This window comes from Telopea speciosissima, chromosome 8 (genome assembly GCF_018873765.1).
Source record: "Telopea speciosissima isolate NSW1024214 ecotype Mountain lineage chromosome 8, Tspe_v1, whole genome shotgun sequence".
NCBI lineage: Eukaryota > Viridiplantae > Streptophyta > Magnoliopsida > Proteales > Proteaceae > Telopea > Telopea speciosissima.
The window spans coordinates 6,398,413-6,414,953 of NC_057923.1; the positions used below are offsets into that span (position 1 = coordinate 6,398,413).

At 37.2% G+C, this 16,541-nt stretch overlaps 2 protein-coding genes across 3 annotated transcripts; one reads left to right on the forward strand and one right to left on the reverse strand.

The window, feature by feature from the left end:
* Positions 1–2,350: 2,350 nt before the first annotated feature.
* LOC122670349 (early nodulin-like protein 1) lies at positions 2,351–3,007 on the reverse strand. Its single transcript, XM_043867192.1, has 2 exons — positions 2,799–3,007; positions 2,351–2,667 (listed from the first exon to the last, which is right to left on the reverse strand). Exons 1-2 carry the CDS (start codon positions 3,001–3,003, stop codon positions 2,351–2,353), a joined length of 522 nt encoding a protein of 173 aa, XP_043723127.1. The 5' UTR covers positions 3,004–3,007.
* Positions 3,008–5,825: 2,818 nt separating this feature from the next.
* On the forward strand, positions 5,826–16,132 carry LOC122638317 (regulator of G-protein signaling 1-like). Of its 2 annotated transcripts, XM_043831223.1 has the most exons (11): positions 5,826–5,971; positions 8,372–8,492; positions 8,591–8,654; positions 8,751–8,835; positions 11,182–11,255; positions 12,766–12,957; positions 13,874–13,962; positions 14,138–14,376; positions 14,509–14,633; positions 15,460–15,581; positions 15,724–16,132. In XM_043831223.1, exons 1-11 carry the CDS (start codon positions 5,895–5,897, stop codon positions 15,910–15,912), a joined length of 1,377 nt encoding a protein of 458 aa, XP_043687158.1. In that variant the 5' UTR covers positions 5,826–5,894; the 3' UTR covers positions 15,913–16,132. The 2 variants fall into 2 exon arrangements, with proteins under 2 accessions (XP_043687158.1, XP_043687159.1); XM_043831224.1 differs by lacking the exons at positions 8,372–8,492; positions 8,591–8,654; positions 8,751–8,835.
* The last annotated feature ends 409 nt before the right edge of the window (positions 16,133–16,541 follow it).

The window sequence follows — 16,541 nt, forward strand, 5'->3', positions numbered from 1 at the left end:
ATAGCTAATTTTTTTTTATGGTGTTGCATTTCCTTCTGGAACTATAATTTGTATGTATTTTTCTGACTTTATAGATGGGTAAGGTGAAAGAAAAGATCTAAAAGTAAAGAACTCATTTGGGATTCTTATTTATTTATTCATATTTATGGTTCCTTTAAGGTTTTGTGAACATTTTATTTATACAAATGAGGTTTTTTGATAACACAACATAAAATAACACAACATGGCAGCAACAATTGACAGCCTAGCAAAATGGAAGTGTATCGGAGAACCAAATTATACTCGAATTGGACCTGTACTGGAAAACCTAAATAGAATTGTAATCGAACCGAACTGAGCAAGTTTGGATTCGGTTTCCACTTCTAGAACCGACTCGATTTTCGGTTCGATTTCGGATCACACCATCAAGGCATGGAACCAAACCACATCCTTAGTTGCGAGAGGTCTAACTTTAGCATCAGAGTGACTCTATCGGTTCAAATTGGCCCTCCATAGCTCTATTCCATTCTTCTATACAGGTCAACTTGGCCACAAGAGAGGACGGTTTGGATCTTAACACAACAGATACCAAACATAGCCTAAGTTTAATAATTCACTCTCATCTATATTGATGAAGTCCGAAATACCCTTCCCTCGATTAGAGGGTTGAATCCTATAGTGAAATATATTCTCTTTTCACCATGGGTGAAAAACAACTTAATTTTGAATTTTTTTTGTGTTGTTACAACTTCCTCTTGCCTTGAGCATTTTCAATTGTGAAATGGTAATTAGATAAATAAACAACCTCACCCAATGTTGTGTGACCTTTTTCCCCACACCTTATATTATTCTATGACTTGCACAACTGGTTTTACAATCCATTGATTGGATGGGTGGGGTATTTCCTAGTCAAATTATATATCGAATACTCAAATTGTGTAGCTTATCTCAATCATCCGTTACGTGTAAGACTTCACCTTTAGTTTTTCAGTGGTTATTTTTAGGTCAAATGTTTACTATGCTGGGGCGCAGGCTGCACCCAGACACATAGGAGTCGACAAAATGACCACCCTACCCCCTGAATACCCTACCCATGTGTCTAGGCACAAGCTACGCTATGGCACAAAGAACATCAGCCTTCTTTTTAATACACTTTGTTCTTTTTTTTTAGCATTATTGAGAAGACCTATATCACTGTTTAGTACAAAATTTTAAGGATAAACATGAACACTTATAATAAAATTTGGCATATACTCGACAACCACGTGTAATATGGTAAAAAAATGTTCCAAGTAAGGATGTGGAAATGATTTTTGAATGAAATTTTGCTGCTACGCTTGTAGTAGGAACATAACTCACATAAGGCTGGCAGCCAGGGAAATGGGATCTTAAAGGGTATTTTAGAATATATTAAAACCTATGAGGATCTTTATGAATGCAAAGAGGAAGTGAATTATTCCATTTCCTTGGCTGCCAGCCTTGTAACAGATACAAGTGTAGCAGCAAAATTTTTTCCTTTTTTTTTTTTTCTCCACAAACCTCTCTCTCTTTCTCTATCTCTTTTGCTCTCCATAAATTCAAGCTCAAAATAGATCCAAGAACAAGCAATATCCAGTAAAATTAGATTAAAGGTACACAAACATTCTATTGTTACCTGTCCATGTAGGCCTACACTCTCTCACTCCTCCCTAACCATATGGACTTTACAAAGCCATTTCACCCCATTCCCCACCTTCCATCATTGTTTTAAATATTGGTATCAGTATCTTTATCAGTTCTTATAAATTGATACCTGACTGGATCCTCTCCCTTAGTTTCTTTGTAACCATTACTATAATATAACTACTTTTAATGCAATTGTGAGTATGTGACAATTAAAACAAATAAAAACATCAATGAAGAAACTACAATGCTTCGTTTGTTGTATAAAAATTTGATTAATTTTCCAATGAAGAAACAACAAGAAAAGGATTCAAATAAATATACTAAATTTTCTGATGGAGATGATTTGACAATGGGTTTTATTTGCGAGAGTAAGGTTGTGTTTGGTATGCATTTTAAGAATAGATTTCGAGTCTATAACGCATTTTGAAATCAGAATCTTCTTTATATTTTCACTAGTACTTAATATACTAGTACCTTATGAACAAATCAAGAAGAGAACTTGCTTCCATATTTTCTAATAACTAAACCACAATAGCTAAAACAAATCATATTTCAACCTTCAATGACTCTTCACAGATATGATCCCACACCAGATAAATTCTAACACTAACCAATAAATAATAAGTTTTAACTTTACTAATACACCTAAACCCAGACTCTCTAGCTAAGAACAATACATACAAACAGTGATTACTGTAATTGGGAACTAAAGAAGATGGAACCAAATGAATGACAAAACAAACTGAAGAAGAAGAAGTGCAGAAAGCCCCAAGGTGGAGATGGCATGGGCGCCGGACGAGTGAGACGATTCGTCGTCTTCTTCAGGCGCCATTACCCTGATGATCACCTTCTGTCCTCTCTTGCAGTGTCCAGAGACTCCACTGATGAAATAAAAGAACCCAGACCGATCAAATTGATACACTGTGTTTCCATCATTGGAGAAGAACAGGGGATGTGTAGAATCACATTTGTTGTACTCTGAACCACTCACCACCATTACTGAATCTTTCTCATACTTGAAACCTGCAAAACCCATCAAATACCCAGAAAGAAGGAAAAAGAAAAAATGCCCATTTGCATCAAAACCATGTAAGAGACAATCTCACTGTATAGTTATTATAGAAATAAAAAACCCACATTAAGAAATTACTTACGGACGCTATCACCAATCTTGAACCTGTTTCTGGAGGCCCAATCGTTGTAAATTTTGGTGTCATTTGCAGAGGGAACAATCCAACCTTTGGTACCACCTACTTCAAATTCAAAGGAGGAAACAGTGAAGTTTTGAAGAGTAGATGACAAGATAAAGATGAGAATAATAGGAATTGATTTAGCAGAACCCAACAGGAGAGAACCCATTTTGATCAGCTTTGAGGGAATCGATTGGGTATTCCTGTTATGTAGCAAATTTAACAGAGAATCTATCAATGAGGGACGAGATGTGAAGTGAGAAAGAGATGAATTGTTCTGAGTTTGTAGTTTGTTGGTTTATATATATAACTACATTACTACCTGTGATTCGGATTTAAATGAAGTAGTGGAGGTGAGGTTAGTTGCAGAGTTAGTTATTATCATGAAAAGATCGATATGGAGGTAGTGGGAGGCAACGGTCTCTCCTGCTTCACTCGGTCCAAATCATGAATTCAAATTGCTGGATTTGCCGGTTAAAGTCGGACAGTTGACGAAACACTAATTGGGTTGAACCAAAAGGTGACCGGTTCTAGTTTGGAGTTGGACCATCAAAAAGTTCTCCCCTGGAATATAAGGAGAAAGTTTTCCTTCCTACTCTACTTCATTGGAATCTTGTAAAAAGCTATCTAGAACTAGCCAAGCTCACTGACAATTTTACTAGTATAGACTTTAAATGGTGTAACTTTGAGGATAACAATCCTCCTATGTCCTTGTATCATTCTTTTGCTTAGTTTTATATATTTTTATTTTCAGCATAATTTTTTTTTTTCCTTTACCATGCGGTAAAGGTTCACCACAATATCCTAGGATTTACAAACCCTTACAGGGTTTTAGTGTGTTCTCCAGTATATACTCGAGTACATTTGAAGCCATATGGTGAATATATTCCAATTCACTCTAGCTGAAGGAAAATTTGGTCCATGAAATAATCTTCTAGCTATGTTTGGATGTCAAGAAAATAAAATATTGAAAAAAAAAAGAATGCGATGAGAGAGATGGACAAATAATCAATCATTGCATCATCACATAGTTTGTCACAAAAAATAAAAGGGTACACATAGGTTTCATCAAAAGGAAGAGTGACTACCATTTTGCGGTCCCAAAAAATTGAAAAATGAAGGTGGTATCATGAAAAATGTAGCTTTTTTTAGTCATCTTTACGTCAGTGAAAGGATCAGGTCGATCAAAGTTTGGGAAAGAGAGATAAGGTTAGTTAAGTAAGCCAATGTTCAATAAGTCCAAGGTCTTAAAAAACGCCCCCCCAAAAAAAAATGAAACGTGTTTTTGCAAACAGAGTACCCAACCTGGTCCTGACTTAGAGCTATAAATTCCCAGCCCTGACCTGACCTCAAGGTTAGGGTATCTCAGCCCAGGCCTTGTTTGGGCTTAGAGCGGGCTTGGGCCTACAGGACTAAACTTGCACCCCCTAAGAGTGATGCAAATGGAATGTATACATAAGCCACCAATCAAATTTCAGCCTCAATGTCAATTTCAATTATTTACCGTCCCTTCCTTTACCCTTCCATGTATCCTTGTGCCCTATTACCAATACTCTTGTAAACAATCTTGGTTGTTCTATAATTTTGAATTTTTTGATTTGCCATTTGGCAATCTTGGATTATCTTGAAATTTAAAAATTAAGCAAGAAACCTTGTAGTGTACCTATCCATATAATATCAGTCTCATTTGTCTTGTATGTATGTAGGTCTAGTATACATGGATAGCACTTTTTTTTCTATAGTATACTCAAGAAGAAGCCTCGGCTTGTAACCAATCCCCTTTTGAATAAATTTCCCCTTTACCCAAAAAAAAAAAAAAAAAAAAAAAGGAGGACCAAAATTTTTTTTAATTAATTTTATTGTGATTATCATGTATCATATTATAAGAAATAATAATAAAGGGAGAATGGTCTCTGTGCCACATCACAGACTACGCCCAGGCACATGGGCAGCTTGTACAGGGTGGTCACTGCTCCCACTCCCATGTGCCTCGGCGCAGGCTGCACTGCGGCATAGAAAACAATGCCTCAGTAGTAAAAGACCAAATTCTCCTTCACTTAGGGTGAAGAGAGAACATCTTAATCCATGAGATATGAACCTGAAAATTTACCCAAAAAAAAAATATGAACCTGAAAAAGGGTATATAGTTTCATTCTCCCCTGACAAGGGGTAAGAGTTAATGATGGACTCATTATTCCAAAGTTTAATCATAATTCCACATCAATTTGAATAAAGAGATCCTCTCTTCACTCTTGGTGATCCAAATCATTATCTTACAAAAATCAATTTAATAATTTTTATAGCAAAAGATTTTGTGCGTAATTGTACTTTCAATTATTGGATGGACGTGATCGTACATAATACATGACCCCTCATCCTCAGCCTCATCCAACGGTTTGATGCATGATCATGCATCATACATGGCCATATAATATCAAACAGAAAGGGTTGGTCGAAGATAGGTAGGTACATGTGGTTAACCAAAAAAGAAAGATAGATGTTTAAAAAAAAAGAGAGTGGGAAAAAGAAGGCTGCTTGGTTGCACCCCCTACGCCCCAGCCACATGAATGGCCAAATGATTAATTTGCCCCCATATTGAATGTTTGGGTGTGCACTTCTATTGGTCTCCGCTTTGATGCAGGGGCCACACGACAAGTAGGGTTTGGAGTTGGCCTCTGGCTTTTGGAAAGTACGATAACGATACCCCCAACTTAGAGGGGGAAAAAAATATATAAAAAAAGGGACATCGTTCTTTGTGCCGCACAGGCTGCGCTGAGGCACATGGGGTGGGCACAATGACCACCCTGCCCTTTACACAGGCTGCCCATATGCCTGGGCGCAGCCTGCGCTGCGGCACAGAGAACATTCTACCCAAAAAAAAAAGTTCTCGAAGCACAAGCTCTATTCTTGAAAAAAATAGAAAATGACGAAGAGGGAAGGACTGGAAGTTGAACTGAAGCACAGATCTTGTGAGTTGGGAGTTGGGACACTGGTGGATTTTGAGTGTAGGAATCATTTCACATGGTGACCTTGAAATAGCCAAAATTCAATCCATGAGAGATGGCCAACTGTGATGTTGAAGGAGGTTGTCCCAGCGATTACATCGCCGTTGCCGTCTCCATTCTCGCCATGATCATGTTAGTTTCTTTCCATTTTCTTTCTTTACTTTCTCTCTCCATCAGTGTTAACTGTTAAATGACCAATTAATGGGTCTCTATCTCCTGGATGTTAAACAAAAGTAGTTCTGTATGAGAATTATTTCAAAGTTTAAAAACACAGACTTGCTTGTTTACCGAATTTCGTTTGGTTTCTTATGAGTTCAATGTCTGATGGGTTTCATTTCGAAGTGAATTAAAAGTGAGTTCTCTTTCTTAATACTGATCGGTGGTGAGTAAAGGTAAATGATTGCGTTCCTCAATCCCATCGACTCAGTGAGCAGAGAAGGTATCTAAGGACATTTCCTGGAATAAAGCTTACCCACCCCCAGCTAGGTCAATGCTGGTGACCCAGTCACTGCTAGTGAATAAAAGGTGTTCTGTTGCTTTTTATTCGAGTTTTATTCTTATTTTTTACGATGAATTTCCTTTTAAGCGAGCGTTTAATTGTGGTGGTTGGGATTTCGTGGGAGGAACTTCTAATCAAATAGTATACGTTGAGTTCTGAATGGAACTGCAAGGTACAATGTGGTTTTAGGATATTTTAAATCTATGGTTGCCCAAATAAGTGTTACTGTGGCACTGTTGTGTATTTATTAGAATGGGAAGCTGGAAGTGGTGAATAATTTTCAAATGGAATTTCAGTTGCATTTTTCTTGAATGAGTGCTTTGTTTGATTCTACGGCAGTAATTATTTAGTTAGCTAGATTGTGTGATTGTGTAGACAGGGATTTCACATTGCTGTCTTTTTTGCCCGCTATATATATTTTTTATTTGTAATCAGTACCCCTTCCTCGAATATATAATTAATTCATAGAATGTTTGCAATTGGGAATTGATAATAGGACCCAAATCGTCTATTTATTGCTGATGGACTGGCCTCTGTAAATTAGAGATGGTGTGCAGGTTTTCCTCAAGGAATTGTATGATACAAGCTTGATTTTGAGTTGAAAATTCACTGAATTATGTCATAGCTATTATTGTGCTTTATTATTTTTAACTTTTATATGTCCTGGTTGATTGGGGAAGAGGTTCAGTCTTTTAGAACAAGCAGGACAATATACTGTGAATAGAAAACATTATCAGAAAGAACAATGCCGTAACATTGTCATGGAATGTTAGGTTAGAGCCAGGAGGATGCTTTAGAGGATGATTATGGGGGGCAGGATGTAAAGGGAGTGTTGAGTAACAATGTCAAACAGTGGTGGTGGTCAAAAGAAATTATCTTCAGTCAAGGGAAGTCAATGTGGGATTTTTAAACATTCAAGCGCAGTAGAACTTAACTGCACTGGAAGGCACTTTAATATTTTGTAAATTTTTGGATATCGTGGAAAGCATTTTCTTTTATTAACTGAAAATGCCTGGACAAAAAATTAATGCTGGTTGAGATGTCCTTGTTTACAATGAGGTCTAAAAGTTATTTGAACTGCTTTAGTTCTCCTTAGGTCTATCCTATGATGCCAAATGATATTTCCTACTCATCTGGAGATTAAGTATGAAAGGATTCTTTCTCCCTTGATTAAGCTTGCTTTGTATCTTTCAGTCCTTTGTTAGTTTCAGTTCTTATTTATTTCAATAAGTAAATAAAAAACCATAAGTAATTATGAATATATGGAGGCATAATATTACTCTGATCTTTTGGTAAAGATTTGTAGCTACCTAGGTTCAATCGTAAAAAAAAGAGAGAAATAGAGGATGATGTTGCACAAATACTTAGAATAGAGTGGATGAAGTGGTGGGGTGTGTCTGGCATGTTGTGTGATCAACGTATGCCGTTGAAACTCAAAGGAAAATTTTATAGGACAGTTATATGACCAACATTGATGTATGGGGCTGAATGTTGGGCAGTAAAAAACAACATATAAACAAACTTAGTGTTGCTGAAATGAGGATGTTAAGATGGATGAGTGGTAAAACTAGAAAAGATAAAATAAGGATGAACAAATTACAGCTAGTTTAGGAGTAGCTCCGATACATGATAAGTTGCAAGAAAGTTATTTGAGGTGGCATGGACATGTGCAATGGAGGCCTTTGAATGCTCCAGTATGGAGGGTTGATTTGATTCGGAATTGAAGGAGCTAAAGGATCCAGGGGTAGGCCTCAAATGACTCCAAGAGCAGTGGTGAAGAAAGACATGCATAGCTTAGGACTAGTAACAAGTATGACTTTGAATAGAGCTGATTGGACAAAAAGGATCCATGTAGTTGACCCCATTTAGTTGGGATAAGGTTGAGTTGAGTTGAATTGACATTCTTTGTTGTTTCTTTTAATTTGTGGAGATGCTAATTCACTCTTTCTCTTTTTCTCCTTTTACGTGCCACAAAATATTGTTCAAAATAGAAATTCTCTTCTGCATCTTGACATTTTTTCCTTCTCTTCCAGGCTTCTTATTCGTTCAATTTTACCCCTTGCGGTTCACAAGGTTCCTCGTACTAAAGGCAGTGGCTTCTGGCTCCTGATAATTCAAATAGTTGCCAGCTTCAATCTGCTATTGTCAATAGTGGTGAGATCAGCGCCGTTCTGCATTCAGTTGTCTCTTTTACTATTGTTTGAGGACCTCATCCCATTGTTTACAAGTGAAAAGTGCCATATTTATTGCAGATTTCCGTCAAGTTTGTCAGGTTCAAAAAAAGGAATTGGTGGCTGTCTTGCTATATTTGGGCAGGTGGTTCTTTTGTTATCTCTAGGACCTTTCATGCTACTTCTTTTCCATAGGGCATGTTTTATGTCTAGAATTTTCTAAATTGGGTTGCATTTGCAGTTTGGTTTGAAGGTCCATTGGGATTTGGTCTCCTGATGAGCTGTCGCATAGTACAGGCTTATCAACTGTACCACCTTTTTGTCAAGTAAGTTTTTAATTCTTATAGTCAAGACAATAAAATGATGATGGACCTGAAATCATTACTGAAGCCGGCTTGCATATCGTACATGTAATCATGTATCCTCACACTCAGTTGATGGGCCCTTTGGAATCCAGGCGGTAGAAATTTTGCTTGACAAAGAGGATGTCTTAAATACCATCTCATTACTGATTTTTCCCAATCATTAGAGGTTGCCACCCTGCATTTTATTATTCAATTGCCATCTATCCCGAGACATATTTTGTTAAATCCTGTAATGTCGAATTCTCTTTCAAGACCACAACCCATGTTCCTTTTGTCTTGAAATATGCAAGACCCTAACCCCTAGAGAAAAATAATACTATGTGTGGACAAATTTACATCTACTAAAACATTAAACCTCTACCATCCTGTCCACTTATGCTAGTGAGCTCAGAATTGATTCCATGAGATTTTGAAACCTAGGTAAAAGTGAAAACCGACAGGGTAATTGGTAGCCTATCACTCTGAATCTATACAAGCATGATTACAGGTACTATAATCTCAAATCAATTTTTTTTAAAGAACGACAAGTGTTGGAATCACATGCCCTTGGTCTTTCCCTTGTCCTTTTGCTGCCTTCCTATCCCCTCTAGCTGGTGCAATTAGGTTTGTCATACTTGTCAAGATCGTTAAATCCGGCTTTCCCTTCTTTTATCAACTATTATGTGTTTGACCGACTTTTCTTATCTCTTGTTTTTTCATTCATTTTCATGACTTTCATCTGTATCAATGCCCTCATCTTGGCTTTGGAACTGCTGCAGATCTCTACTTCGTCGGTTTTTTCCCCTTTCAATGGCTTACTCTAGGTGGACGAGTATTACTTCCTAGATTCATGAAGCACTGAGCCATATTTTTTGTATGGGGACTATGGTTATTGAGGACTCTAATAATATCAGAACTTAAGAAACCACAGACCAGAGAAAGGGAAAGGAGAGGAAGAATATGGGAGAAGTCGTGAGGTAGGAGAGAGGCTGTGCGATAAAATGGAATAACCTATCGCACCAGCCAATTGTATTTATAAATAAACTGAACTGATTACATAATGGAAATGAAACTCTTTAGCTAGCTAAGCCTACAGCCTAATCATAATAGGAACCTAAAGTCTAATTACAATAGGAAAGGTAAGAAACAGTAAGAAACTAAACTACTTAGATAAACCATGGAAGAAGAACTCGGTCAAAACTGCAGGTTCGACCGAGTTGTCTCGGTTTCGCAGCCTACCGAGACGAGATGTGGGTCGACTTCGAATTCGACCTGGTTTCGTATGGTTTTGACAGGTTTCGACCCTGTTTTGGTCATATTTCAATAATTTCACAAGTTTCAACTTAAACACCTATATAAATTCACTTATCCCCATCGAAACTTGAGGAAACTTCGTTCAAAACTAGGACAGACACTGATTTATGCCAAATATCATTTCAATCATTTATTTAAGATATTATTCATAAATAAACAAATACCCCCCTATTTGAATCTAACAAAAAATAGTTAAAAATCAAATTCTAAAAGGATAAAAAGTCAACCCCCCAGTTCAAGAACAAAATTCGGATTTTTCGGAAATAGGTGCAATTTTCAACTTTTAAATGCTTGGGTTTTTTCTAAAATATAAAAATTCCATAAATCTTAATATGATAAACATTGCGAAAGACGAAATGTGCGGTAAAATATTCATTTGTTTTGATGTCTAAAAATTTATTTCCATTCAGAGCGATTTTAAACAGTGTTCGTGTACACCAAATTAAGTTTGATTGGAACATAACTCCTTCAATATAAATCAGATTTAAGCAATCTTGGAAAGCTAAGATTACTTAAATCTGATTTATATTGAAGGAGTTATGTTCTAGTCAAACCTTATTTGATACCATGACTAAGAACAATATATAATATCAAACTTGGCTCAAACCCACAATTATTATTTTGAGTGTTCTCTATGTGAAACTAATGCATGGATTGGAGAAAGTACCAGGTTTTGACCATATCTCGGTCGAAACCTTGGAAATCTCGGTTTCTGGCTGGTTGAAACCAGCATCAGCACCGAGTTCTTGATCCTTGAGATAAACACATAATCCCATGGTACAGAGGTCCATGAACACCCATGGACCTCCAACCAAAACACATACTCTAACAAGGACGTTGGAAGCAAGACCATTTTTTTTTAATATATACTTCAAACGTGCATTTCCTTATGATCACTTGATTCTATTTGCTTATGTCTATCATCTTTTATAGTCCCGGTGGAGTCTGTAACACCGATCAGCATGTGTCGTATTGCTGATATTTTCTTCACTTGCTTTCTATTGTTTATTTTAGGCGGCATTTACCTCCAATCAGCTCATTTATCTTACTTCCGGTGATTCTCTTGCCATGGATTGCTGGTGCTGCATGTAAGAGTTATTATGTTGAAGCATTCCTTTAATTGTAAGACCCTTTTGATTGAATTCAACTTATATTCTGATTTGTATATACTTTTTGTTAAAGTCAGACGTAAATGCCAGAACAAACATGTTCATACCTTAAGCAATTCTCTTTGATACGTTTGTTAATCTAAAACAATTCTGTTATGTTTCATTTATGTATGTCAGTATGTAACTTTTGAGGTCTAAACAATAAATGAAGTATAAATGCTATTTCTTGTCCCTCATGATCTATTTTGGTCTCTTTTACCATCACTAACCAACTATCCATAGTATATGTTGCTTTTTAGTCTCCACGTCTCGCCTCTGTCAACAAAATGTGATAAGTACAATAAAACCTCTATAAATAAACACCACTGAGATTGGTTATCCATTTGAATTGGGCAAGTTATTAATTAACAATTTCTACAGTATTAAATTATGTAGTATTGATCAATAAAGATTGTGGCATTCCTCTCTTTCTCTCTCTCTGGTAGCTTTATGGATATTAGGGTTGAATTGTCTAGTCAAAGCTTTAATCCGATGCCTATGGTTGAAAACTTTGCTAGTCAAGATTCCATGGGAAATTAAAATAAATGTTATAATTGATGTCTTCTTTTTTTTCTTTCCATAGTTGGGTAGGGCACTTTTTATTGAATGCATTTTTCTTCAAACTAAAACTGATTTTCAGTTAAATCATAATGTTTTTTTAATCTCCATATCTCTGGCTATGATTGTTTGCTACCTTAGGGTAAGATTTTTTCATTTTTCTTTAGTAGTTTTTAAAATCACCATTGAGATATATCCGGAAGGCATCTAAGTTTCTCTTTCTATCAAAGGTCCACATAATTCTTTGCTGAATATTGTGAAGTCCAACTTCAACTGCGGATGTTATTTACAAACTTTCTTTTGTAAGAAAAATGCTCACAAGACAAACCTTAATCAATAGGGGTTCTTGGTGTGAAGCACTTTACATTATTTCTTTGGGTAATTTGATGATGGATCTTGATATTTATATGTGAGACAGTATTCAATTATAAATACATTGGGACTGATTAACGTTTTTGGATTATTACATCTCAGCTCCAGTGTCAAGACTAGAGGTTTTTTATTTGTTAAACAGAATTATTAGTTTATGTACGTACCAAACCTAGTAAGCCTCCTCTGCAGTTATGCTTTGCAAGTCTTGGTGAAAGGCAATTTCATAAGGTCCTTAGAATGTATTTTTTTCACCCTTCTATGTTCTAGCATTACAAACTGTTAGACTTCTGGGATGTCTCTGTTTACTAAAATTCAAATTGCTATATTAACTAGAGGACTCCATATGTGTTCTGTATTTTGTTCTTGACCATGTCTGCCTTAAGGACAAGGTGTCATTTCACCAATCTATTAGTAGGATCTTTTAATAACTATTCAACTCCTTGCTTTGTTCTCCTCCTTCCATATTGCAGTAGTTTTTTGTATAATTGTTTGTATCTAACAGAAGTTATCTCCTATGTAGTTATTCATACAAGGAAGCCTCTGAACCCTCGATGCCACATGAGGAGTCAGTGGACCATCCCAGTGGTATGCCTACACATATTGTATGTCACAGCTATGGTGGGGATTACGCGGGCTCTTCAGCATATTGAGTTCAGGTTCCATGAATTCAAAGATCTCCTGAAGGGAATAATTGTCTCCGCATTCTCCGTTGGTATGTTTTTGCATCTTTTCTCTTAGGCTTTGCTCTTCATCTGATTCTTGTTCAACTATGTGACTCTTTCTGGACCCCATACCTATATCTTTGAGTGACCTTCCAAAAAGATTTAGGATCCATGTCAAGGATTTTGAAAAAAAAAAGGTGGTGTGGAGGAGACATTTTCTTCATCTTCCAACCAAATGCTACCCTCTATCTTGGCTCCTTACTGCCAAGTGTAAGACAAGAAGCTTGACACAGGCAGAACCTTTTTAAAGGGAATGCAGGCACAAGTTTGCATGTGTTGTTCATTTTTTTGTGGGAGTAAGTGTGCTCCAAGAAGATGAATTTATGGTTTGACCTTCTGGATTGATGGGTGTATACACTTGTTGCTACCTAGGGAAACTGGAGTCTATCATCTATGACGATCCACTGCAATATATGCTTTGTTCGGTGTGCCTGTACTATTCTAGCTAGTCTCTTTGTCAAGCTATTTAGGTCTCTTTGTTCTTTTGTGTCTTCTGGCTGGAGGATATACAGGGTACTTTAACCTCAATTACTTGATGCATTTGTATAAAAGAAAGCAATCATCCACATTCTCTGAAGTTTGGCGATCCCCATTAAGTATGGATAAAGAACTCGGTTTTGGACCTGATTTCAGTCAGGCCTGAAACTGAGACGTGCTGGATCTCATTTCGAGGTTTTGACACTGGGTTTCGACCCTGGGCCTCCCTGGGTTGAAACTCAGGCCTGAAATTGAGACAACTTGGAGATTTCGATCAGTTTTGACTAAAACCTCCAACCATGCCATTAAGTAATGTCTTGTCATTAAGGTGTTATTTTAATCATCTATTTCTGCTTCTAAAGCATTGGTCAATTGTTTTCTTGATCCATATACCACCAGTTTAAATGCCATTCTTTTTCTCACTTCCAGGAATATGGGTCATTGCTTACATTTTGAATGAAGTCCATGAAGATATTCCATGGCTTCAAGTAGCCTCCAGATTTTTGCTACTAGTGACAGTATGCCTATTTCACTTATTTATTCCCTTATATAATTTCTGGGCATGTAGAAGGCTCCAATTAATTTCTGGAAATGAAATCTGTACTTTTTTTTTCATCTTTTGTACGATGAATTTTTCTGAGTTCTATGCTTCCACTTGTTAACACGTCTTTTGATCTTGCTATTTTTCAACAGGCAAGTATTCTTGTACTTGCTTTCTTCTCAATGTCAATCTCTCAACCTTTGCTCTCACAAATGAGCTTGAGAAGAAGGGAACCCCAGGAGTTTGACACAATGGGTCAGGCTTTAGGTATACCAGATAGTGGCCTACTCCGGCAGGGGGGACACACACCAGAAATAGATCTTAATGAACCACTGGAGAAGCTTCTTCTGAATAGACGGTTTCGTCAATCATTCATGGACTTTGCTGACAGGTCTTTCTCTTCCCATCCCTTTCCCCTTATTTTTAATTTACTTTCAAGACATTCAAGAACTGATCCTTTATGTTTCAATGCCATAAGAGAGTGGAAGATTTTACATTTGGTTTTGTTTTCTTATAATTGCAGTTGTTTGGCTGGGGAAAGTGCAAATTTCTATGATGAAGTGCATGAACTTGGTAAAATACCTGTTGTTGACTCTGTACGAAGGGTCTACATGGCACGACACATTATTGAGAAATACATAGATACTGGTATGTTCTATTTTCAATGGCTATTTGATTTTAGGTATTGTTCCACTACCTTTTGTACAATATCAGCCTGCCTGTCTGACACAAATGGACACTTTGTATGGAAATATCAACTTCCTGACATCCATTGATCCATTCACCAAGACCTCTTAGGTGAGCCATATCCTCAAAGCAGGCAATGGTTTGTTGTTAGGATAATCTCATGTGTGATTTTTAGCGATGCCTTTAATCCAAGTAACTGCTTGGGTTAATGATCATGTGTTTGTCATGGTTATAGATAGCTCCTCGCCCCCCCCCCTCTGCGGCGGAAAAGTAAAACTTTATTGAAAACTGGAAGGAGGGCTAGTTGATTTCTACCCTGGATCCAACAAAATGAGTGGTGGGTGCCCCAACCAGCATAGAAATAGCGAAGGAGCCATTGCCACTGCCTTTGTTAGGGCATGGGCTTCAGAGACTAGATTCCAAGGGACAAAAGAAACTGAGGTGTAGTCAAATGATGTTAGAGATAGTTTAGATCTGCTTTCATATTTTTGGTGTGATACGTTTCTAGATTCCTAATTAATAATAGCAAAAGTTTCTATCCTGAGTTGTAATTGCTGTTTCGAAGCCATGGATTCCAATTACATTGTCTGTTCAGTGGGAGTGGCAAAAGAGTATATTTACTTAAAGGGAAGGTTAAGCTGTCTATATTCATCCAGATCAACTCAGTCTTGTTGGCTGCTAAATCAAATCATATCATCTATATATTTGATTTTGGTCCCCTCTGAAGCCTTGTAACTTCATGGGCCCTACTCTAATTGGTGATCCTGTGCAATCATACGAGATGCAGGTGCAGCGATGGAAGTGAACATCTCTCATCGAACCAGACAAGAGATTCTGGGTACTTCTGATCTGGCACACCTGGATCTCTTTAATGGTGCAATAAATGAGCTGGTTCAGCTGATGAAAATGGTATGATTCTAACTTGGATGCAATTACCAATTATGAAGAAGACTTGGATGCATGGTATAGATATATATATATATATATTCCTTGGAAATTTGTTATAATAATATCCGAAAATTTGTCTCTAAGCTTTTCTTGTATTTTGAAGAACTTAGTGAAAGACTATTGGTCATCCATGTTCTTCATGAAGTTCAAAGAAGAATCTCAAACAAAATCAGAGGACCATGAGCTCATGGAGCAAGTGATTGGGTGGGACAGCTCTCCTAGGGTTAGCTCTGTTCATGCTGCTGATGATCCCTTTCGCCAAGAACATCCCTCAAGAGGCTCTGGTTGCTAGTGCAATATTCTCGACTGAGACACATCTGAAACCAGGTGCTTCACTTAATGGAGGTCTCTTGGATCACATATGTATGTAGTCTTATTGAGGCTACCTTGGTGCCCCACCCCCACCCCAAAACCCCCCAACCCACCCAAAAAAAAAAAAAAGAAACCAGTTTGTCTGGTGAGCAATGTGATGACAGAAGGAGATGGAATTGGCGTGAAAGAAAATGGGGAGGAGAAGAGGAGGATGAAAAGCTAATTTTGACCTGCAAGCATAGGAAGAATGTATAGGTTATATCGTGAATTCCTCATATATAATCTGAAACTCTCAGTGTTTCCTTGGTTCTAGCTGTGTTGTAATGTGAAACCAGCTGGGACTTGGCTGATCATCGTGGTTATACTACTGTAGGATTGTCAACCATTTTAAGTTTTAAAATTTTCTTGTGAATCAATATGTGCCAAACCAAAGCTCTTACTTCCTGGTTTAGTACATATATGTAATATATGTACTTGTATATTGTATCTAATCATTTCCCCATCCATCCAATGGTTAGAATGATCAACTAAGTAGTCTCATGTCAGAAAGGGAAAGACAGAGGGCAGAGGATGCGGGAGACACCGTAGAGAGGCTGCGGGATCGGGGTG

Bases quoted from the DNA above. Each gene is read 5' to 3' on its own strand.
- LOC122638317 (XM_043831223.1), top strand. From the start codon at position 5,895: ATGGCCAACTGTGATGTTGAAGGAGGTTGTCCCAGCGATTACATCGCC. The intron at 5,972-8,371 runs GTTAGTTTCTTT...CTTCTCTTCCAG, and splicing joins TCCATTCTCGCCATGATCAT to GCTTCTTATTCGTTCAATTT. The intron at 8,493-8,590 runs GTGAGATCAGCG...TATTTATTGCAG, and splicing joins ATCTGCTATTGTCAATAGTG to ATTTCCGTCAAGTTTGTCAG.
- LOC122670349 (XM_043867192.1), bottom strand. From the start codon at position 3,003: ATGGGTTCTCTCCTGTTGGGTTCTGCTAAATCAATTCCTATTATTCTC. The intron at 2,668-2,798 runs GTAAGTAATTTC...TGGGTTTTGCAG, and splicing joins CAAGATTGGTGATAGCGTCC to GTTTCAAGTATGAGAAAGAT.